This window comes from Styela clava, chromosome 13 (assembly GCF_964204865.1).
Source record: "Styela clava chromosome 13, kaStyClav1.hap1.2, whole genome shotgun sequence".
Lineage (NCBI taxonomy): Eukaryota > Metazoa > Chordata > Ascidiacea > Stolidobranchia > Styelidae > Styela > Styela clava.
In genome coordinates, this window is record NC_135262.1 from 15,342,814 (window position 1) to 15,368,582 (window position 25,769).

General features: G+C 36.1%; 3 protein-coding genes across 11 annotated transcripts in view; 1 reads left to right on the forward strand and 2 right to left on the reverse strand.

Moving 5' to 3' along the window:
• Positions 1-3,287: 3,287 nt before the first annotated feature.
• On the reverse strand, positions 3,288-7,165 carry LOC120332704 (galectin-9-like). The gene is made up of 8 exons (XM_039400007.2): positions 7,009-7,165; positions 6,828-6,916; positions 6,000-6,204; positions 5,448-5,573; positions 5,114-5,143; positions 4,683-4,771; positions 4,209-4,368; positions 3,288-4,114 (listed from the first exon to the last, which is right to left on the reverse strand). Exons 1-8 carry the CDS (start codon positions 7,033-7,035, stop codon positions 3,965-3,967), a joined length of 876 nt encoding a protein of 291 aa, XP_039255941.2. The 5' UTR covers positions 7,036-7,165; the 3' UTR covers positions 3,288-3,964.
• Positions 7,166-17,520: 10,355 nt separating this feature from the next.
• LOC120333210 (uncharacterized) lies at positions 17,521-20,186 on the reverse strand. The gene has a single exon (XM_078119545.1). The coding sequence runs from the start codon at positions 19,570-19,572 to the stop codon at positions 18,208-18,210; it is 1,365 nt and encodes a 454-aa protein (XP_077975671.1). The 5' UTR covers positions 19,573-20,186; the 3' UTR covers positions 17,521-18,207.
• A 1,933-nt stretch (positions 20,187-22,119) lies between these two features.
• The window catches only part of LOC120332898 (sodium/hydrogen exchanger 3-like), a 36,047-nt gene continuing 32,397 nt past the window's right edge, over positions 22,120-25,769 (forward strand). For all 9 annotated transcript variants that reach the window (XM_039400241.2, XM_039400233.2, XM_078119526.1 and 6 more), the window contains exons 1-5: positions 22,120-22,418; positions 22,916-22,972; positions 23,320-23,373; positions 23,800-23,892; positions 25,249-25,569. In XM_039400241.2, the coding sequence (XP_039256175.2) occupies positions 22,316-22,418; positions 22,916-22,972; positions 23,320-23,373; positions 23,800-23,892; positions 25,249-25,569 (628 nt within the window). In that variant the 5' untranslated portion in view covers positions 22,120-22,315. The remainder of the gene's footprint in view (positions 22,419-22,915; positions 22,973-23,319; positions 23,374-23,799; positions 23,893-25,248; positions 25,570-25,769) is intronic.

Consider the following 25,769-nt stretch of genomic DNA (forward strand, 5'->3'; position numbering starts at 1 on the left):
AGAAGTAAATCAATCGCAATTTATTACTCCTTCGATGAGGTCGGTGAGAGACGATCGTATGTAGATGCACATTTAAGCACCATATTTGTGAATCTGAACGCAATGTCTTTGCGAAACGCGGAATCGAAGTACAGCACTCGGCTATCACAAATGTAAAATCTAAAATACGCAGAAATTTTCTCATGGGAAATTCTTTATTATTTTCACATTGTGTGCTATCTATCGATTGTTGTCTGTCTATGTGTACGTTTAACTGTCTGTCTGTTCAGATGTAGCATCTAAACGGCAGGATCAATCTGAATGAAATTTTTCACGTGGATTATCCTGTCACCCTAAGAATGTGCGTTTCATAGAAGTCCGGATTGAAGTTTGGTTTCCATGGAAACAACGAAAAAAAACGCGCTGATCGTCATGAAATTTCCAATTTTTTCACAATTTATCGCAGTTTTCTAGTCAACCAAGCCGAAAATTGAAATTTCGAGAAGACTTGACTACCTTCCGCAGAAGTAAATACTCTTTCGAACAAGTCGTCCTTCTAATCGATACTTCGTAGAGTAGGGAAGCCTTAAGGATGTTAGTGAACAATATTTTAATTATTAGCTTCAGTATATCACTCACGCAAGAATGTCTACGAAACGCGCACCACTTAAATGAACTGTTAATTTCGGTAACCCGCTCTCATAATAACGCTGTCGTTACAGATCCGCGAGTTACCATGCATGGAACCGGTTGCTTGAGTGCGGGCCGGAGATCTTGGGCTGCAAATTATAGTGGGTGGGGTTTGCCCGCCGGTGACAATTAGGCTTGCATGTAATTTACGGATTTACGGAATTACGGAATTATTTCGAGTTACGGAAGCGAAGTTACGAATTACGTAAAGTCGTAATTATTGGTCGAGCGCTCTCTTCAGAGCAGTCAATTCCGTCGATTGTAAAAAATTAAAGTTTAAGTAAAAGAAGTTAGAGTTCCGGTATTCGCAGCCGTTTCTCTCTCTCTTGTTAGGCAGATGGGGAAGGCATAACGCGTCATTTACTAACCTATCATCAACTTATCTAGGATGGCCAACGTACATATTAACCGTAGATAAGGAATAGAATTGTGTTGAGACCGATGGACGTCAACACACCTGGTTTCAACTTCTTCGGGTGAAATGACTAAAGAATGAAAGAGATCAACTTATAAAACATGGTCTATTTGTAAATGCCGTGATAATTAATGTCGCGCTTATCAAACAGCAATATAAAGACGGAAGAGAAATTGCGTAATGAACAACGCAACTTAGTCTTTTCGGCATCGGTAAAGCGATTGAGACGGCAGAGAAACAACAATACGACGGGATTTCACGTGTTTATTCTGCGCGAGATCCATTTTCTATTATAAAATCTTGATGTTCTGTTACCGATTTTATCGTTGTATATCTGTCCTTGGCATTGCTCAATATGTTTTTCACAATGCCTCGCAATATGTCGGCCAAATATGATTACCTGTCTTTACCAAATGCGGCAAACTTATTTTGATTTATCGTCGACTCGAATACCACCGGCACTCGACCAAACTTGTGTCAATCTTGGCAAATAGGATTGTCGACTTGAGTTAGAAAAATAAATTAATATTTTCATGAGTGCAAAATAAATGTCACAAAATGCATTGTTTTGCGATATAACTTTGTATTTTCGGAGAAGGCATGTCATATAAGTACGGTATTTTAAATAATGCGCAAATAATTAATATTTGATCTAAATTTATCGCAAATAATGTTATAACTTTTAGGCCGCGAAATGATTTAATGTAAAATGAAGCATGGAATTCGGAATATCGTCAATAAGTCGGCATCAATAATTATTATAAAATGCTAACTAAGTAGTAAAGTCGGATATTGTAAAAAACGGTGAAATAACAAGTCTTCGTCGCCAGGCAAGCGAAAGTATAATCAAACGAGAGAATACGCTTGTAGTTGATTAATAAATTAGCAACCCGGAATTTTTATTTAATAAGAAAGTCGTATTAATACGTTCATACGATTTTAAAAAAGTGAACTATCGTTTCTTAAATATATTACCAGTGTTGGTAATGATAAAATTGATCGCATAAAATTTGGTGATATAGTGGATAAAAAAAATCAAAGCTAATACAAAGGATAAAAATCAGAATAAAATTATTTTGAATTCACTCCTTGATATTTGTCTTTAACATCTGTTGCCGGCGTGTAGTACTGCCGGGAATATGAAAACCAAACTTCGATGTCCCATTCGGAATAAAAGTGGATTAAATTGGTGGTTATGATAGGTTTAAATGTGTGAAAAAAATCTCGCAATTACGGGGTCATTACGTAATCGATTTGGCCGTAATTACGGAATTGATTTTTGTCAATTACGTGCAAGCCTAGTGACAATGATAAAATAAATTAAACTGATGTTCACAGACATTCAGCGTGACATCAATTGAAATTTAAACTTCAAAGAGAACGAAGGCATGGATTTGAGTCTCAATTCATCTAGGATCGTGGATTCTAGACTCAAAGACTTGTAACAAAACGTGTAGCCAGCGCTTAGACTCAGCCGATGGTAACCGAAGAGTCAAGAGACAAGCAGTTGTTTCATGCGTTTAAGAGATAACCTATTGCATAGGGCTGAAATATATAACATAGTGCCATTTCCTATATCAATCACATACATTCAGTAATTTTCGTAGTAAGTTTTCATTCAACACCAGACAATGTGACAATGACAGAAAATGACTGAGACTATATGCAAATTTCTGAAGCATATAACACCTTCAGTCGTCACGAATGTCGTTTTGACTTTCATCAATAAAAAGTCTGTGATATGGCTCGAACAAATTATTTATGTGCAGGGATGTCTAGCGAGCATATTAACATTCTACTCAACAGCGCCCTCCTCATTTAACACGTTTTTCCTCGCCGCGAACGCTGTATGATCAGTTTCAGGTATTTGAGTGGGACTGACGAAGAGCTAACGTATCATATCAGCTATAAACCCTTTATCAAATTTTAGTCTAAAATGGTTTAAAAATTCACTAGATACTGCATTGCAAAGAAAAACAGAGATAATATTCTGATAGTTGTCAGGGAATATTTCGTGTACTATAATCACATTACATCGCTTCGCCTGCGCAAGGTTTTAGCATCGTGATAAAACTAATATCACAGAAACAAAAAATACTACCTTACGCCGAATATTTCAATCATTTCTCATTCTTAAATGTTCTTTCACCTTCACCAAGTATCACTAAAACTGTACCTACCCAGCCCTCTACGACAAAATCAATAATTTGCTACATCTTTTATTAGCTACATTTGTCATAAAAGCGATATGGGTATAGATATGGCCTGGAATTTAAAACAACAGTAACGTGTTCAATCAAGAATATCAATGAATTGGAATGTATACATGTTAGATGTGATGATTTACCATTTTTAGCCCTTACGGCTCTCGAAGAAGGCTCGGTATAAACTGAAAGTTATTATATGTTAAAACAAGAAGCATATGCTGGCTCCCTAACAAGTTGAAGTTTTTTTTTAATCTTTAAAAGTGTTTATATATAGGACTTTACCCAACGTAAGGTCTACAAAGGCCGGCAAAACGAGCACACCCCCAAAAGGGTGAAATCGTGGAATTCGACCTGCAGTTTATTCAGACAAGTATAAAGCCATTTAAGCGCTTCAATCAACCGAACTTGATATGAGGCGACACTTGACATAACAGTGCCAGTACCAATTTAGCTGCAGAATTGCATTACTAGACGGTTTTCTTTTTAATTTCCTGGTTTTACAATTTGGAATTTTTAAAGCATGCACAAAAAATCTACTGAAATTGAAAAGCGGTTTGCTAATATATATGCGTTTTTGAGCGGATTATAATATACTTTTCGGTAGTCAGCAAAACTATGATTCCAAAATAATATGAAGAGTTCTCTATTTGAGCATAATTGACGAAATATCATTTTATGAAATAACCACTTTCATGATTTCCGCATCACCATGGACGCCGATGTTACGTATAGCTTTCAATGATCTGATTCTCTTGGCGTAAGTGAATGCACTACAGCCATTTATCTCAACGTCAAAACCATGCTTTCGTGCTGTTATTTTTGCCTGCAAAAGAAAACGTGTAAAACAAGACCAAGAAACCAAGAATGATTTATATATATATTTGTAAATAGAATTGAATATTCAAAATAGAACTTACCACGAAGGGAACGTCTTTGACAAACGGGAACGGAAATTCCAACTGCCGTTCTTCAGATCCCCATCCTCCATCCTTTGTATTTCGTACGATCTCACCTTCACTCAGTCTTGGGTTGAAATGGAAATGAATTTTGTCACCTTGACAGAAATCGACAGTAAACCTAAATCAAATTGAAGAAATAAAATTATTATTATTGTGACAGTTTAATAATGTAGGCCTACTATTTTATTACCACCTCATGATAAAAAAAGATTTAAGTATAGGGAAATCATACTTTTGATAGCTGTAAAACAAATTCTGGTGGCAGAATCTTGCACTACGTGATACAAGCATAGCACATGGCACAATTACAAGGAGATTCTGCTCGTGGGGATAAAATAATAAAAGAGACGAATTGTTCACATCACAAACCATTTGGTGTTTTTGGTGTTAGGTGAGAGCCCCATTTAGCTGATTTTAAATTCCCAGCCTTACCTGCCGTCAGAGTCATTTGGCTTCCCATAGATGGTAACAGAATGATTTCTGATGTTAAAAAATGGCACCTCAATATTCAGTGGAGCTGACTGAAACATAACGGTTGCAAAAGGTTAATGATGAAAATAAGGATTAGTTTATGTGTTTTAAGAATGGTATTATTCGCAATGGAATGTGAAATTACACGCAAAATTGTGGTTGTACTTCTATGGTAAAGGAGAGGAGACAGCTAATAATATCCAAACGTATATTTCTTCGCTTTAACACATAATTTGAGTCCGATTTAGTGCGTGAAAGTTTTCAATGCTCGAGGTTTCCTTATTTGTAAAGTATTGGAAGCTTACTTTAATCCTCAATAGCACCAACACCGAAATAAATGTAAATTTTGTCAAAGACTTGAGACTAACTCATGTTGCTTCAATTATACTCACAGGTTCATCAAAGACTTGAACAGGGACGTCCTAGAAACAAAAACAGATGAAATATAAATATCTTTACGTGAATTTGTGTAGAACATAATTAAAGGACATCGGGGCAAAATCGTCTGTTTTTGCTTCTGTTCAGGTCAGCTTAGAAAAACTAGATTATATTGTAGTCGACCAGAATTATTTTTTTATTGTAGTAATGACTTGTAGTTTGAATTTCTCTCATTTCAATACTTAAGTTCTAAATTGATTTTGCACATTTAGTGAGTGACCCAGAAGGTAATTTCCAAGAAAGTTATAGATACTCGGAACATTAAACGCAAATACGTATTTCACTTACCAAACCTTTTATTCCAGAGCATACAAGACTGATATCACAATTCTGTGCCACTTGAACGTGGGTTATAAGCTTCAGCGGGATACGATGTTTGTATGTTGCAAATAGTTTGTAACGATTGATGAAGATCTAAAATGCGTTACAATTATTTTGAAGTTTTTTTGGTTTTGTAATATGTAAACGAATATTGGATGAATATTCTTCGAAATATTATCGTCGTTGTTTATTGTTCTTATTGAATGTGTCTCAAAATTAATATCGTTACATTTCATAGTTCTAAATTTTTCTCATTATCGACTCTTTTTTCCATATACGGGCGATGGCAAATTTCGAATCAACTACGGCATTAATATTCCCTTTCCGTTGAATGCAAGGCAACATAGAAAAATATATATCCATTTTACGCTGATACTAATACGAATTTATGAATAGATAAAATTGAAATGGAATAGATCAATGACATTATGCCATAAGAAAAAAGTTTTAAAATAACGATTTGGTGATGATGATGATGTATTTCATGCTTTTAAATTCCGTATTCTATTTGGAACAAACCTCAAAATGCTCCTCTCGGCAAACGATCCAGATCGCAAACTGCCTTCCGGGTTTCTTGAAAGGAAATTCTTTATCTCGTTCTTCCCCACCCCAACCCGAACTATCCCGGGTGTTTCTTACAACAGTTTGTTGTTCGAAACGCGGATTGATGTGTAGAGCAATTTGGTCGTCAGCATCGGGTCCACAAAGAAGATTTACCGCAATTCTTAAAGTTAACAAGAGCAAATTTAATACAACAACTAACGATAATAAAATTCTGTAGCGCGGAATTATAGGAAGAAATAGAGTGCATTATGAACACAGTATAATCAGATCGTTCAAAAAAAATTCAAAGTTTTATTACATTTCATTTTTTTCCAAGATTGAATTCTAAGATCTGGTTCACGAATACGCTCATATATAGCGCAGTTCATGGCGTCAGATAAAAATCACCTTCCTAATAAAAATTGCATTACTTCATGACGTTTCATATACACCTGTTTGGCCATTTGGGAATTGATTCAAAACACACAAACATTTCGTTTAAGATGTTTTGAAAAATTAATGTTCCTTTTTTTCCCGGGAATCTTTCTCTGGCCGTTTGTAAAGAGACGCGAAGCAGAAGTCAGTCAAGGGAAACGACGAACCGAGAAACTATACTTAAGGATATAAAAGGAGTTGCATATTAATCTTAGGAAGGAGAAATAGCCAATAGTTGGTTTAAATAATCATATAGGGGGCCACGACCTTCAGACTAGTTTCTGAGAGTCGCGCTCAGAAATTTCAAACGCTTGACACGGTGCGCCAACTGCCGGTAAACGTGAAGTCAATGTAAATGTAATATCTCACCTGCCATTGTCATCTTCATGAGATTTTCCATAGACATGAATTGTCTTCCCAACAAACATTCCATTAATATCTAATACGCTCCCAGTTTCCTTTAAAAAATCAAAATGAGTCAAAACATGACAAATAAAATGCCAGTTTTTAAATGTCCAAAATATTCAAAAAGAATAAATCAAATAATTACCGGATTGAATGCTGGTTTCATCGCCATGATGGTGTAGTTGTTTATCGCAGCAAAGAATATGTTACATAAACTGTAAAAGAAGAAGTTACTTCAATATCTACTTACTCCTATATGTTTATCTATATCGTTTAAATCTTAAACGCAGAAGTATTCTCCTGCTTATAAACACCTTCAAGTCATCGCCTAACCGTCCTCGTATACTATTGGGCGAGCTGTCGATATACAACTATAAAAAGAGTTATCTTCTTTATCTAGCAGATTTGGCACAAAAACACTTATTAAATCTCAACGTGGCGTGCAAATAATATTGGTCGACGCCCTTCGCAGTAACTTTCCTACCCTTGTATAGTCAATGTGGTTTCGTTCGGCTTCGTGCACATAAATAGAAAGAACAATGGAGTGAAAGTACTAACACGGATAAAAAGGCAACGTTTCGAGCCAATAACGCGATTCAAATCGCATGACTGAACGGTTAAGTCAGCGAAAACAAAGAAAAATTTCGTTCTTATTAATATACACGTGAAATATAGGCAATTCCTCTCACATTGATCCATTAGTTTGATCATTTTCATTTACAATCTGATTTTTTAGCAAATTTATTTTTATTTGTATAAATATGACTTGTTTGGTAGGTCGGTCGCAACTGACGTTATCTCATATTTTATTTATTCTAAAATGTAATATCCGCCAGACAACGCGCTACTTGCCGAGCCATTAGTATTAATTCTATTCATTGCAACTGACACAATTTCGACATTACAATTGTTAGTTAGGGTTACTGCACTAAATTACGTTAAAAAGTATTGGGGTAATAATACGGAGAGTAGGGCCAGCTTATCCTACAGTGCCGCTCAAAAACTTGAAATGTATCTAAAGGGCTGCGTGTACCCCACAACGGCCAAAACTTCAAGTCTTCAAACTATCTACTTTTCTGACTTGAGTAATGAGTGCAAATATTTATTGATAGACGGCCACACCCGCGGTAAATATTATACTGTATATAGCCTATACATTTTATGTTCTGATAGCACTGAAACACGTTGTGTATGCGCAAGGTGTTGAAATATACGTGCAGACCCTAGAAGCTATAGACTCCGTGCTATAAAATATTGTCGATTTTCCATAGACAAATATTTGCCAAGACAGAAATATACAACAGAAAATTTCGTGGAAAGAGCTCATTTTAATGCTATTTAATTGGACTTTAAATTTACAAAATTCGCTAATTATTAGCTTATAATAATGGTCGCTTATTGCCATTCTATCATTAGAATTCTCTTAGTTCTGGGGATGCGCATGATCTTGCTTCAAATTAAACAAAAGAGCAATGATTACATGTATGAACAAGAGTACCAAATCAAATCTTTTTCGGTAAACGTCAACAGTACTGTACCTGATCTAAACTCGTTACACGGTGCGCACTTTTCACTTGTGTTGGAGTCATCACACACAACTTCAAAGTCTCGAAACAACACTCAAAATTTCAAATCAATTGGTAGCCTACGTGGTTTTTTCACAACAACAAGGGGAGTACCAAGATCAAAAAATACTAACAACGACAACATAACATAACAAGAGAGCTATGCTCAAATATATGGACACGTAGCCCAATGGCAATAATTTTGATGACGTCATAGCGAAAAAAAGTAATAGCCTTCTGGAGAAAAATTTTATCTTCAACCACTGAAAATTTCAAAGCAATTGGTCCAGTATTCGAAGAGAAAAGCGATTTTTTAAAAATGGAGACGGAGACAAATAACAATAACAACAAGAGAGCTATGCTCAAATATATGGACACGTAGAGTCACATAATTTTGATGTCGTCATAGCGAAAAAAAAAGTAATAGCCTTCTGGAGAAAATTTTTATCTTTAACCACTGAAAATTTCAAAGCAATTGGTCCAGTATTCGAAGAGAAAAGTGATTTTTTAAAAACGTGTCAAAGAACAAGAACAACAACAACAACATAATATTGAAACGATCGTTATGTCCACTACGTGTCTAATAACAACAAAATTTTGAAACGAACGTTATGTCCACTTCGCGTCCAATAATAACAAAACGATCCATAGGTCCACTTAGTGTCAAAAAATTTAGGTTTGCGCGAACAGTGTAGTAAGTATAGAGCTATACATCAAACTTTCCGTCATTTAGGCATACGAGTTAATTACGATTAAACGACCACGATCAATTCATTTAGAATACAGTAGGCCTACAAGGTGACATATTATTGATTCATTAGTTTGATCGTTTTCATTTATAATCTGATTTTTAAGCAAGTTTTTCCACCTTTGGCAATTCAGAATTTTACCCTGTTTGACAGAAAAAGGCGAGTTGTAACTAAAATTCAGTTGCATATATATTCTCCATATTTAGAACCCATCGCTGGATTATGAAACCCCTCGCGAAACTTTTATATTTGTATTTTGTATATGATTTGTTCGGTGGGTCGGACGCAACTGATGTTGACGCATCTTTTATTTATTCTAAATGTAATATCCGCCAGCCAGAAAGTTGAAATGTATCTAAAGGGGTGCGTGTACCCCACAACGGCCAAAAAGTAGGGTAAAACTTCAAGCTATCTACTTTTCTGACTTGAGTCATGAATGCAAATATAAATATTTATTGATAGACGACCGCACCCGCGGTACATGATATAATGCTGTATATAGCTTATACATTTCATGGTCTGGTAGCACTGAAAGACGTTATGTATGTGTATTGTGTGGAAACATACGTGCAGACTCGTCGACTTTTGTGCTCTTTTTTATTTTTTCAAATAAATTTTTCTCGTATTGGCAGTGGCATAAGCTATTTGATTTCACTAGACTGTGACTCATAGACAATTATTTGCCAAGTTGGAAATACACAAGAGAAAATAACTTTATTTTTTCGTTCATAAAATCATAAATTCTGTTATATTCAATATAAATCCAATAAACATGAAGCGATCTATTTTTACTAATCACTTCTGCTTTCCGTTTGCTATTTTGATTGGACTTTCAATTTACGAAATTTGCTAATTATTAGCGTATAATAATGGTTGCCTATTGCCATTAGTTCTGGAGGATGCGCGTGATCTTGCTTTGAATTAAACAAAGAGCAATGATTACATGTATGAACAAAAGGACCAAATCAAATCTTTTTCAATTTACGAAATTCGCTAATTATTAGCGTATAATAATGGTTGCTTATTGCCATTAGTTCTGGAGGATGCGAGTGATTTTGCTTTGAATTAAACAAAGAGCAACGATTACATGTATGAACAAAAGGACCAAATCAAATCTTTTACGGTAAACGTCAACAGTACGGTACCGGATCTGAACGACTTTGCAAACCTGTTACAGGTGCGCACTTTCAATTGTGATAACGACATCACACATAACTTCAAAGTCTCGAAACAACACTCAAAATTTCCAATCAATTGGTACATGATTATTTTTCACAGCAACAAAAAAAGTATAAAAACATACCAACAACGACATCATTATAATAACAAAACGATCCACAGGTTCACTTGTTGTTTAAAAATTTAGGTTTACGCGAACAGTGTAGTATGCATTGAGCTACATCAAACTTTCTATAATTTAAGTCTATGAGCTAATTACGATTAAACAACCACAATCGATTCAGTCAGAATACAGTATCAGGTGACATATTATTAGGAGTACCGAGTCAAGTTCAATTGGCTTCATCTGCGAATCTATATATTTCTAATATATTAAATAATATTTTTTGTTTTTTTCACCACTTACCTCCACTTATTCAAAAACACGGGAAATAATACAAAATAAAGTTTTCAATAATTTATTTTTAATATCGTGACCCGTTTTACCAGTTATCTATATAGGTCCTCGTTCCATTGTTTCTTCATATATTATATATCTTATCAAATATATTTCTAGAATATGTCGAAAAAATGGATAGACATTATCATTGACTATGAAAGAATTGTTAACGTAGATTTTCAATTTCAGTAACTATGCAGCTAAGACACCCATGATAATATCAATTGTAGTTCAAGTCAACAATAAATTGCTGAGCCCATTAGTATCTACTGATCATTGATTACAAAAATATAAAACATGTAATATATTTGAGTTAAGAATTCATTTTTATTGTGATTGATTCGAACAAAAACACACAAAAAAACCTATACATATTTTGGCAGGTGTTCAAATAAAAAAATACATAAAAAATAAATAAAACATATATATATATAGGATTTTTGATTTATCAAGGCCAGCGGTTATCTGACCATTAAATTCGTAATATACAATGGAACCTTATCGTTCTATAAATAATAAATATTTGTGCATTACTTAGACGTGGCTTGAGCCAGTAGATGTTACCCGATTGGATGTTGTAGAGCCGCGGTTCCCAACCGGGGGCTCGTGGCCTCCAAGAGGGCCACAGAGCAGTTGGAGCGGGACCAGAATGCTAGGCGCAAAACTGATTTTACTTTTTACTTCACTCCCGTTCTTCCTAGTTTCATTGCTTGATGAAATTATTTCACAGGGTCTTCCCACTTTGTTGAGCAGAAATTGTTTGAACATAATGGAATTTTGAATCTAACAATCGATAAAACACTATAAATACCACAGGAATGATACACAGGGGGTTGCGACTTGTGAGTGATATAAATATCCAGGAGGCCACGACTTCACGAGCCATAAAAAAGTGAAACCACTGTTGTAGAGCAAGCAGCAACTAAACGGTCAGTAACTTATGAACACATCTAGCGGCACTTTTCTTATCTTTTTCTTCTTCCTAATTCTCTACCATTGTTTTTATTTTGATCGCAGCATGGATTTTCTTGATTCCTTCATGGCCATCGATCGCAATCTAGGTCACGGTGATTTCAGTTCTAATATAATAATTTGTTTACCTACTTCCCCTGTTTTTGATTTTTTGTTCAGGGATCCTTATCAGACTAATATTATATATATATTGTTTAATTCAGATTTTCTTCGTGTATCTTTATCTACACTCTATTTTACACTAATACTTACTTACCTATGTGGTTCATTGTTTAAAATGATATTTTTGAACATGTGAGCCAGTTTGTAAGCGCCAACTCTCCAAAATACTGCTTCTGCTATAGCAGCTCACAATAATATAGGGGAGAGTGGGGCACGGTGGCCCATGGGGCATAGTGGTCCAATCCACTCACTAGCGACACCGGTGGTCGTACCGGGCACGTGACCAAACTGAAAAAAGTCACGGTCAAGCCTGTCCTTTAGGAAATTTATTTGCGCCGGTAGGTCGTATTGGAAAAAGTTAGGAGACTTTCGTTGTTTTTAGGGGGCCAAAGTAAAAATAAATTGCCGGAGTTTTTTTCTTCTAAACTGCAGCCCGCATGACTTTTGTCGCCCATATTGGCATGCCAGGTAGGTGCCCCACAGTGGCTTATGACGGGGTATAAGATAGATCGGCACTCTAGCCTACTTGTCGTGAGAGAGTCATTTATCCCATAATGGTGGGCTTGGGCACAGTGGGACATCAACCACGAGTACACACTGGGATGTGTCCCACTGAACCCCTCCACAGCTCTGTAGGGTTTGAGGGACCTAGAGTAGCCTACCTTCTGTCCCCGCTCCTGCTTGCTAGTTGCAATGTTGGATTGTCTTCCTATTTCAAAGCAATCCTAATTGATTTAAATAAACAACTAGCAAAATGCCACGTAAAAGGAAAAACCTCCATAGGACAGATCGATCCATTGGTAATGAAGAGAGCAGCAGAGCAGGTGATTCATGAAGGCAAAAAACTGCGTACAACTGCAAGAGAAAATGCCATTCCCAAAACAACCCTATCAAGGTACGTCAAAAAACTGAAGTTTATGTCAGAAAGTTCTGTGTCCGACTCAGCGCCCTCAGATAGCCTCGAGTATTTTCGTCCTAACTACACGGTAAGAAGAATATTTTCGGATGAGGAAGAAGGTGAGCTTTCGAGTTATCTGCTACAGGCATCCAGACACCACTACGGGCTTCGAAAAGACGAGGTTCGAGAGCTAGCGTATAAAATGGCAGTTAAAAATGGAACAAATATTCCGCGGTCATGGATTGAGAACAGTAGGGCAGGAAGCGACTGGCTGTACGGATTCATGCAGCGTCATCCTAAACTCTCTCTGCGCAAACCAGAAGCCACAAGTTTGTCGAGAGCTACCAGTTTCAACAGGAAAAATGTTGGCGAATTCTTTGATAACCTTGATTCCGTTATGAAGCGTAACAAGTTTGAGCCAAATTCCATATATAACATGGACGAAAACGGGTTAACTACCGTTCAAGTGCCGTCCAAGATCATTGCCGAAACAGGTATAAAGCAAGTGGGAAAAATTACTTCGGCCGAAAGGGGACTTCTTGTGACAATGATAGGAGCAGTCAATGGACTAGGAAACTCCATACCTCCGTGCTTCATTTTTCCTAGAGTCAACTTCAGAGAACATATGCTGAGAGGTGCGCCACTTGGTGCAGCTGGGTTTGCAAACAAATCTGGTTGGATAAATTCAGAAATCTTTCTTTCATGGATGAAACATTTCGTAAAACATGCAAACTGCACACCTTCAACTCCCGCACTATTACTAATGGACAACCACAAGAGTCACATCACGATTGATTCTCTCAATTACGCAAAGGAAAATGGTCTGATTCTCCTCACATTTCCACCCCACTGTAGTCACAAACTACAGCCTCTGGACAGGTCTGTATACGGGCCGCTGAAACATTACTACAATAACGCCGTTGATGCGTGGCTAACTCTTCCAGAACATGCAGGCAAAACTCTAACGATATACGATATCGCCGGAGTTGCTAAAACAGCATACATTCGCGCGTTCACGCCTGAAAATATTCAGTCGGGATTTCGGGTGTCTGGAATATTTCCGTTTGATCGAGATATATTTGGCGACCATGAGTTCTTGTCTTCCTTTGTTACAGATCGCCCAGAACCAAAAGTAGATGATAGCGAAGAGTGTCAGGCTGCGCCAAGCAACGCCGATGTAAGCTCTATGCCTGGGACCTCCGGCACTACTGCACATTTCTCACCAGAAGATGTCAGACCGTTCAACAAAGCCTGTCCGCGAAGAAAAAGGTGTGCGAGAAAGAGCTCAAAGACGCTTGTTCTCACGGATACGCCGGTGAAAGAGGCTTTAACAGCTAAATTGACTACCTCACAATCCAAAATCAAAAGCTCTAAGAAGAACCCCAAGCGAAAGAAGGCTGCGGCACCTGCTGAAACGAGCAGTGATGAATCATCTGTCCCCTTGAATGACGATAGCGATCTGGAAAGTGAAGTTGATTCGCGTGTAGACGATAGTGTAGATCGGGTGGCAGCCGTGGGGGATTTTGCCATTATTAAATTCAGTAGAAGGCGTGGTGGAAACGCGTTGCATTACGTCGGTAAAATTCTTGACAAGGACGACGACGAGAAGGAATTTGAAGTTATATTTATGCAAAGAATCCAGTCGAAAGCAACAAATTCCGCTTTTGTTTTCCCCAAAGATGAAGAAAGCACATTCGGGCTGGATGAAGAAGATGTAGTCTGTCGCCTTGAAGCTCCAGTTAAAGTTGGCGGCACGGCAAGAGCTTCCAGACACTACCGATTTAGTGAAGATCTCACACAATGGAATATCCAGTAGCTTTGAAGGACGAATAAGGGCTCGATATTTCAGCAAAATTTCTTTCCTGATGGTGTTTTGTTCTTTATAAATTATTTCCTTCTCAGTGTCCCACTGTGACCCAACCACCGTCCCACTGTATACCGACGTCGGGGCACAGTGGGACAAAATTTTTTTTTTTAAAAACTTGGCTCACAGGAAAAATATTCCCATTGAGCAAATTCTTTGGTAAGAAATAAAAAGTTCGTTTCTCTTACAATGTAGTCATATGCTTTAGAAGTTGAAATAGCGTAGTAAATAGTTCGAAAATCGCCAAAGAAAAAATGAGGGCCACTGTGCCCCACTCTCCCCTAAATTTCACCGATGCAGGGTACCGTAGATTGTAGAATAAACAGCATAACGTACATGCGATTGATAAAACTGTAGGTAGATTAGAACATTGCTAAGGTTCTCGAATCGAAATTCCTTAATTTTGGAGAAGCGCATTGCTCACAAGACTGCCGTTGTAGAACATATTCTTTTTGACACCAACACAACAACGATTCAATTTAGTTTTGGCACGAGGTTCATTGTTTTCCAATTTAGCTTATGTAACACTGTTAATAAATTATGACTTTTTACATCACACTCACATGGCCCGCCAGTCTAGGTGGGCAAATAAAAACCTGGTCATAAAACTTTGCCCACCTCTGTGCTCCACTCTAGTTACCGGCACGCGAGGTGATTTTACACGGCATGTGACGTCGGGAACATTCTTTCAAAAACGTGGTTTAAAAATGTTCAAATATTACAAGAATGCACATTTGGGGCTAAACACAAGGTTATATTTGCTGTTTTATTTCAATTATCAAAATTATCGTCATTATCAAATTTTCATTATTGTTCGTTTGTGTTCGGAGTCGTCTTTCCTTTTGTTGAAGCGAGCGACTGCTGCTAGCAGATCGCCTCGAGATATTGTATGTTTTTTTTTCTCAATTAACTTATACTTAGATTGACTTTTCTTTATAATATAGTATAGTTGTTGGACTTATTTTATGGGTGCCGCCGCTCGATAACCAGTACTGGTTTCCTCGCGTCTCTTTTACCCTGAAATAATATGGCCTATTCATAATTTATTGCAATTTGTATGGTCGTGCCTATTTTAAGTATGGTGAAATATATACTACTGATTACTGAGTGATAGCAATCAGGCTATCCACAGCTACTTACGCATATCAGACCTTTGTTTACCCGGTTAATCGGAGAATACCCTACGTTTTATCCGGTAGGATAGGATTTACAAACGGGTACATTTTATTCTGAAAACTTAACTTCCGAGATTCCAAAGCAAATAAGATGGCGAATCTTGGTTGTCGCTGCTCGATAACTAAATTTGGTTCCCCGCGGCTTTCCTTCCCCAGTAAAAATGTGTGTTGAATTTTATTTTTTTTTAAATTTTGTATGTTAATTTTTTCGCTGGTTGGAAAAAATAAAATTGACTATGACTATGGCATGTCGATATTTGCGTACTTAACCGTGATGTTTGCAGCCAGGAGGTCAAAATCAGATGTGAGACAATTTCGTGAACAACCGATTTTGGGTTTGCCTCCCGCACTGACAGGGCTGTATGTACACCCTTCTGTGAAAATCGCGTATACCGTGCCACAAGTATTAAACGTCATTTTGACCAAACATAAAAAATTAATCAAGGATAATACTGGGAAAATGAAGCTCTTCAAAAGACAGTTTCGCCTCACCAAAAACAAAGTAGCGTTTTTAAAAAAGCTACCGGTATCCGCAGTACAATCAAATAGTAACTACAAAGTTACAGAATGTATCGCCAGGCGCATGAACTCTTTTACCAATGGATCAGATTCATATTCAGATTTTATTTTCGTCATGCGATACCAATATACGATTTGAAAAAATAAAAAAAGACATATAACAAATTACGAAGACGGATATCGGCTTGTTGCAATGGACGAGGGATCGCGAAAGACTCAAAGAGTCATCCAGTCAGCGACACCTTGTAGCTGCATTGAAGCAGCAAATATAGCAACCGAACAACTCAATATTATATAGTCTTAAATTACTAAATTCGACACAATCATATATATAAAAGGGACAACAAAAAGAATGCCACAATGACCACGAAAATTTACCTAAACATTCACTTGATTAGACTCAATCACAAAAAGGAACAACAAAGTTTGAGAAATAAAATACAGGATGTCATAATAACTATGGAGTATTAGATATTTGCCTAATTAAACTCGATCATACAGAGTAAGAACAAAATAAAATCGAAATAAACACTGAGATACTACAATGATTACATCGTATTATATGACTCAACAGCGACATCTGTAAGAAGGATATGCCTCAATGACAACAAAGAATTGCGAAATAATGCTGACTAAGCATACACAGTAAACCAATATCACTTTTGGTGATCTTAGGGACTTAGCAAAAGCTTTGCTTCCTGTATTCGGATTAACATGAAGTTCGTCTCAAGCCCTCATTGCTGTCGTCCCACAGCTGATAATTTCGAAGCTTGTGATCAGCTAAATGTCACAAAATATAAGCCAAACATCGAAGCTATAGGCGATAAGAAGCAAGGACAGAGAACCCACTAAAATACAATGCTATTGAGAATATTTTTGTGTGTATGTATTAAAAATAACTTAAGTGATTTGTCGTAAAATTTAGTTGAGTATGTAGAAACAGATTTTGACTTTGTTTTTTACAAATTGGTGCATTTGAAAGAAAACATTGCCGATCCCTGCTATAATGCCACAAACAGCACAATAAAAGTTTTATTCAAAGTGCCATACAAATAAAAGAATATATGTAATTTCGATATTAACTCCTAGTTATTAATTACCACAGAGCTAATGAGTAATAGGAAAAATGAGATAACATAGGCCTATTCAATCAATTAACATAAAACAAAAAAATGCATTGTAAGTTAGGTAAAATTTCCTTAAATTAGGTAGCGTAAGAGGCATGATGAAAATAATAAAAATCTCAGACAATTTTCATGATTGGTACTGAGCATTTGGCACAATTATTCAGAAAGTGAAAAATCTTTACATAACTTTTTGGCAAAATGTACATAATTTGGCAAAGTAAATCTTCACCAAAATGTTGAATGTTAATTAGTATGCAAAATGTTCATCAAAAAGGTGCTTGTATGAAAGTGTATCATAATTTCATTTGAAATATATATAAGCAGTATTGTCTTTTAAGGTAATATATACAATTATATAAAATGTGTAAATTTATAAAAAACAAGAGTATCAACAATATCAATTGGGGCATACACGGTTACAAAAAATACGATTATTTATGTTTAATAAAAAAAAAATTCGATTCAGAACAGCACATGTATAAAAGTTTTGTACAAAATCCATTCTAAACATAGAATATTTCAAATAATTAATAAAGAGAAAATTGTCTTTCCAAGCATGATGCATATATATATATATATATATATATATATATCTGACTGATATCTTCAGATATGACCCATATTTAATTTTATATTATAAATATACAAATATTTGTAAAATCGAATTTTTCCTCAATCCAAAATATGTTTTAAATTTATGTTGATGCATTATCTTTAAAATCCAGATAATTAACCCACATTGAGCTAAGAGATTTTGATTCTCTAACTTTCAGGTTACTTTTTTCTAGCATCATTGTATAATTTAGTGGTATAGCATTTTCAAAATGGTTCCGATGAGGAAAGGTTGTTTGTTCCACTGTGTCCTCTAGTTTTATTTTTTTCTCCCCTTCACTACCATTCCTTGAACCTGATTTTTTCTTCAATTTTGAATCCTTTTTTGGGCTTACATGCCCTGATGCATATTTATATTCAAGATCAGGTATTAGAACTTGGTCATTGCCATACACTGGCTCAGTAATGAAAAGTGGTTCTTCAATCTTATCTGCATGTTGAAGTTGATCATCCTCCCTTTCTCTCTTGCTAACATCTTCTATAGATGGTAATATATCATGTAAAAGAAATTTTGATTCTTTTTGTGCTAATAAATCATGTTCATGAATCATTCTTCTTGTTAGTGCATGATGAACCATTGCAAGATCATAAGCATGTTTTGTTGATCGAAGTTTTTCTAAACGTCTCAGTTTTTTCTCTGTGTCTGGTATATTTTTACTAGATGGTGTAATTGGTGGAAGTGGTGTAATGTTTCTCAAAGAATGTAGTTTTGGAAGTTTCATTTTCACTTTAAATTTTTTTAATTTTTGGTTTAATATTTCATCAGGATCAGTTTCATTACCACTTATTTTGTTTGATCTTGAAGGTGAATCGCCAAATGTAACATGTTGATTATCTCTTTGTTTTTTATAAGTGCTCATTGAGCTGAACCGATTTGCCATAACTCTGGTCACAGTGTCTGCTGGAAGTCCCGATGGCAGTGGATTTGACCATATATGGTTATCATGTAGTGCTCTCTCCCAAAAGATATCTTCGTCAGTTCTATTTTTTATTAAACCTCGACGTTGCATCAGATCTCGAGCAGCAAGAAGATGATAAAACCTAGATTTTGTAACCTTTTGCATGTAATCCCTATCATGGCGTAAACGATGGTGAGGTAGTTTATTTGTCTTCAGTGGTAACTTATGTCCATATTCTCCATTTTCTGTTGACGCATCTTTCTTTTGAAGATGCTTTCTTTGTTTCGAAACTTTTCGTTCCAGTTTCTCTACATATTCATCATAATATTGATTCTTCAATTTCTCTAAATCTCTTAATGCAGCCAGATGTTTATTGTATTCCAATACATCTGCAAAAGTGCCTTCTCCTGCATAGCTCTTGCTTTTGATATTATATGCATGTGTATTCTTTAGCTTTGATTTTTGTGAGACATCTTCACTAAAGACTGATGGTGCTTTTTGTCTATTGAAGGGTGTTTGTAAAACAAATGATTTTGTATAGGATTCCATCAAGATGTCAAAAATGTCTTCTGTGACACACCATGATTTAAACTAGCTGGTATTGTGCAAAGATTAAGCAAGAGCTATATAGCTACAAAGAAGTTTTGATGAAAACAGCTTCATTAAACCATACGAATATAAGAAAAACAATACGTTTTAGTCATATTAAAATTCAGCAATTGGTAGTGCAATGTCACTACATAGAACTGACAATCCATTACAGATTCTGAGATTCGAGTTTACTAGGCCTATAATGACGGTTCATATCCAGATTAAAGTAGTAAAATATGTGATGGATAATTTAGAGCCATGTAATTCCAATTCTTAGTTAATTGGAATATTGTGGGGGAATTGTTGGATTTCTTGCTTCTACCACCAACGCATTAAATATCCCCATACCTGACCTCGTAACTAAACCGTATATCACCATAGTTCTATAATTTATCTGTCTTATCATTTTACTGCTGCTGGGGATACTTCAGTACCAGTACCGGGAGAAAAGCCGGCTTAGTCATCATACTGTGGTACGCAATTTTCGAGATTTTAGTGTCGAATTAGTTGCCCCAACTTTTTTTTCTTGATTAAACAGTTTCAAATTTTTAAAAAAATTCCCCACAAGTAACAATTAAAATAGAAAAAATATAAATCATACCACTACCAAAATTTCGTATCATCTGAAATTCTTTTACCAAGGTAAATGCAAGCAAACTTTAAATATTCGGAGGCCGCCATGTTTGTTTTGACAGGGACTCGTTGTTAAGACAACGTTCAGTGAACCATGACCAAATTAATTTTTTAGACACATGATGGCGCTATTGCACCACAAGAAAATAATCAAAACAAACAAAAAAAGGGAAATTTTGCAAAACTTCAGACTACCAGAAGCGCTGCACGCACTGTTTCAGTTCGTTAGCGTGCGGTCCTGCTGCCTTATGTAACTGGATCTGGAGATAGATACCGTATCTTATCCCTCCCTGAAAACTGTAAAGCTTAGTTCCGACGACGAACTTTCATTTAACACTCGCTTGTTACGTGTTTTATGAATGAGTTCACATTGTACCATGCCAAAGCAGTACCGGTATATAGCAACAGTATACAGGTATAAGTTATAGGGTCTTACTACTTAATGAATACAGCGCGAAACACCGCAAAGAGCGCAAAATAGCGCGAAACAGCGCAAAAGAGAGGAGAACAGCGCGAAACAGAAGGAAACCAGCGCAAAACAGAGGGAAACACCGCAAAACAGGAGACGCAGTCATTACCACCTCCTGCCACGAAAGAACCACGGCGCCTCTCGCCATGGTTTTATGGCGCTATTTCCGGCATATTTACAAGGTTATGTACCGGATTATAGGTCATCATGCGAAATTTTATCTACCTTTTTGGTGCTCCAGAAGTATGTGCAGCAATATGTCGCACAACCTGAATCCGCTACACACACACATACTATTTTCAGGTTGTGCGCATTCTTGGTGCACACACTTCTGGAGGTCCCTTTTTACCTAACCCTAACCCTAAAGCCAACCATATCCATATGGAAAATGTTCTAAATTATGGTACCCAAAATGTGTCACCAGCAGGGGCAGACCTGCCATTACAGCATTACTGGCTACATACTTTGGTTTGTGTTTTTAATTTGCTGCCGTGGTACTCCAACTCAAAACAAGGTTCCCCGAACTCATTGCAAAATTTTTTTCTGCTTCACACTGTTTCGCGCTGTTTTGCGCTGTTTCCACACTGTTTTGCGCTGTTTCCCTCTGTTTTGCGGTGTTTTGCGCTGTATTCAGTAAGTAGTAAGACCGATAAGTTATACTATAACAGAACAGTCAGACAGTATACCGGTAACATGGTTCCGGGGGTTCTGTATGCTAATGCTGTAACGGTAATGTTTGTTGGTTTGCTGTAATGTCAGCAGCAGCAAGTAGCCTACTGGTTCCGTTATTCTACAGTAAGCCCATAGCCATTACCCCTATAGCATGCTACATTTTGCTGTTTTTTTTTTATTACAGAATGTTTGGGACTCATGTACTTTCGTACCTAGCGTACCGGTACTTCTAGTAGGCGTAGCATAACAATTTTTTCACGTGTCAATCCTAACCCTCACCTGACCACATCATCCAAAAATTACCTCACTACAACGGCACAGTGGCGTAATACTGTAATAGAGTCCTTCAAACTATGCGAACTGTCATCCAAGACACGCAGACGAGAACCCGAAATCGAACAGCCATTTCTCTCGTTTTCTAGTCGCAACGATCCCGATAGGAGAGAGATCGCTGACGTTAGTCAGTTCTTTATCGTCGGTGCCGATGACATTTCGGGCAATCGTACGAGTATTTAGCAAGCTCTATGACGTGATTGTGACGTAATTTTGGAATGGCGTAGTCAGGTGAGGGTTAGGATTGGCATGTCAAAAGATTGTAATACTGCGCCTACTAGAAGTACGTTAGGTACGAAACTACACGAGACCCGAATGTTTCCCCATTCTGCCAGTCTAGGATGCGGTACCGTGCCATACAGTCATTCATTAATTTCCTATTTTCTGATTGCAGTAATAAAATAAATTGCTACTAACAACAATCAGCAAATTTAATTTGTGTTTCTTACTTTTTGATTTTGGTTTATGATTGCGATGCGAGCAACAGCATACTCTACCCTACCACGCTTCGTTTCTGACAAAATTCATTGACGTTGATAATTCTTCTTACACATCCACATTCTGAGATTTTTGAGACCAGTTTCGAAAAGAAAAATGGGATATTTTCTTGGATATGTTCCTCTGTTTACAATTCTCTTGTTGTTTTCTATTCTTTCAAGTTGTTCATCGGCTGAGCATGATATATCCCTCGAAGATGGTTAGTATTGTTCTGTTTTTGTTATCAGTTACATAAGTCTTCAGTGGGCCGGATTATAACATGAATAGTATTCAATATCTTAATCACATATTTATTTGCTAATGCAAGAAAGAAAGTTATAAATCGCGTTTAAAATAAAGTTTAAACTTTACAAAAAATAAAGACACATAATGAAATTATCGTAATATACTTAAAGTGTAATAATGTAATATCATGATGTACAGTCAGCGGGCCGGTCAAAATCTTGTCGCGGGCCGTATGTTGCCCATCTATGCGCTTGTTGGTAAAGTCTAATTTGCCAAATACAAATTTCTGACCCCCTTCAAAAAATTTCTTGATGTGTCTCCCTGGTTTACATGTATGACTAGGTTAGTTGAAGTCTTGAATTTGTGATTACTCTGACGTTTACTTTTTTGTATATACTATTTCCTCCATTTTGATATGGTGTGTAGCCTTCAATATTTTCATTATCTAACGATTTTATTTTTATGTTTCAGAAGCTAAGGAAAACAATTATCAAGTTTGGTATCATAGAATCAGAAGAAGTTCAGAAGGTGCAATGATATTTTTTTTTATATAAAATTTACTACTGTTCAAAAAGTAATACTACGTACGGGCCATCGAAGGAAGGACATTCTTTCAAAAAGTTTTATATTTTTCACTTACCACTGCAGTTCAGAATATAATTAAAAAAATTTCAAAATGAGGAAATTACCTTAAGGTGATGAGTTTGCATTTGCCTAAGCTTTTTCATTTTGAAACTACAGTGCAGTAATATGAAAGAAGCAAAAATAAGCTAGTTTCACATTATTGTTCACATCTGTAAATATTTCTCATCTTAATAAATAGGTGGGCTACTATTATTGTATTTCTTAATCATCACTGATATTCTCAATTCTAGATGAAATATCACATGACAACACCACATCTTCTGATGAATATTCTCATCATCCAGGTATTCTGTAGCAGTAACTGCATTAGTGGCTTGTCTGGAGCCTATTTAAGAGCAAATTTGTATAATACCTACTTACCTTTTGAATATTTTAGATACATTTTTTAAAACTATTTTCCGATTCATTTCATGTTCTTGCAGTATTATTTTTTTGTATTTTGTCTTCAATAACCACAATATGTCTCAGGGTTTGGTTTTTTAAAAATATTCAGTAATTTTTTATATTATGCTACAACCCATTTGATTAAGAAGTGTTAATATGCCATAAATCATGCTTTGCTTTACAAATTGGTCTAAATAATGTCAACTGAGGACAACTGAGTGTCAGTACTATAAACTAAATGTTAGTTTCTCATTTCTTCTCCTATAAAATGAGTAGTTAATAGAAATTTGATTTGTAATAAAAAATTTGTTCCTTTTTATTTGTAGAGCGGTATCATGTTGCAAGTATAAACTGGAGAAGAGTGGAGAATCCTTTCATTGTCTGTATTTGGATTATCTTCGCTGGTTTAGCTAAAATAGGTTTGTTGGTTTTGTATATACTTATCGTATTGTATCAGTCGTCAACAAAGTCATAAACTACATCGATTTCAAATTCAAGTCGTGGCTAGTGGAATAAAACAAACGTCGGTTTTAAGGAAGCCATATATAAAATTCTCATGCTTTACAAATGTTTTGAAAAGATATCTATAATAGTTTACAACTTTACATACAATATTTTATCTGAGTAAATCTGAATAAAACTTCTGTATGGCCTGCCGAGATTATGACAAGTCAATTTTTACCCTTCTCCCCATCACAAAAAAAGATTACCACTCCATGCTTTAAATCAGGGGTTCTCAAACTGGGGTACCCCCAGGGGTTCACGAGAAGATTTCCAGGGGTACTTGATCGGCAGTCGTGTTTTTGTGTGTTGCTGCTTTTTAATATCCTTTATTACTACCATCATTATGATTCATCGCATGCAACAATCTGTTTTTTAAAAGTACCGTTAAAGAACTTTAGCCCAGTCTATCACAGCTATTTTTACAATTATTTAATATTACTGCAATTAAACTCTTGAGAAGACAGAGTGATCATTGAATTATCTGATTTATATTTAAATTTCCGAAACACAACTGAAAACTAACAAATAGAGTTCAAAAACGCAAACGCGAGGTAATATTTACGACCATGTCTGAAAGTCTGTCTGAGTGAGAAAAGTGTCTGAGCGGATGCAAAAAGGGAGCATTGTAACGTCACTTTTTGCATCTTGCTGATTTGACAATGTCATGAAGTAAACAAGGAAGTCGATGCTCGGGGAAAGGTCCATTGAAACGTAGATTTTACCTGATGTTGTGTTGTTGTAATTGTGGCGCAACAATGTGAACTTCATGGCTTTCAGGCAAACTGTGGAATTTTTAAAAAACCGCATGCTGTGATCATTGGAAAGTGATTATGCTTATTAAAACTTGGGAGAGATTTTAAGAATTCCTTAGTTAGGCGGAGGACAAGGGCAATAATATCAACACGAAGATTTAATTTAGTTGCGTCTGGCCAATAAATTTTTGTTTCAACAAATCGTTAGTCAATATAAAATTGTATTATATATCACAAGTTTGTTCGGTGTCTGATTACCGGGGGTTCGCGTTGATTGTTTCGTGACTCGGGGGTACTTGACAGATAAAGGTTGAGAACATCTGCTTTAGATGAAAATAATATTATATTGTTACTCAACAATTTCTCGCAGACAATCATTTTAATATATTTACCATAATACATTTAAAAGCAAAACAGTATGTAAAACTTTACATACCTAATGATAATTCCCACTGGATTTTAGGATCAATTTTTTAATCAAACATTTTTTCTAATTGATAAATTCATTTGTTTTTCAAGTTTTTCGATCGAAATACATGCACAAAGTCGTCTCAAGAGTTCCCGAAAGTTGTCTTCTTATTTGTCTCGGACTTATTGTCGGCGGAATTGCATACGCGATTAACAAAGACCATCAGATTGACAAATTGCTTTTTAATCCCGACACGTTTTTTCTATTCATTCTACCGCCCATTGTTCTTGAAGCTGGGTATTTTATGCCAAAGGAACCCTTCTTCGATAATCTGGGAAGCATTCTAACATATGCAATCATAGGAACTATATTTAATGCCTTTGCCATTGGATTATCATTATATGGAGTTTACACAGCGGGACTTATGCCAGGTATATTATTTTTGTATTCATTTTTTTGTTTTGTTCAAGTTTCACTGTTAAGCATTATATTTATATATAACATTCAAAATTCCACTTCTCCGCTGGCCGCATAATTTTTCCTTGTGGGCTGCATTTGGCCCGCGGGCCGCAGATTGTACACCCTTGGGCTAAACAATAGGCATTGGAGGTATTTTTTATGATGAAATCCC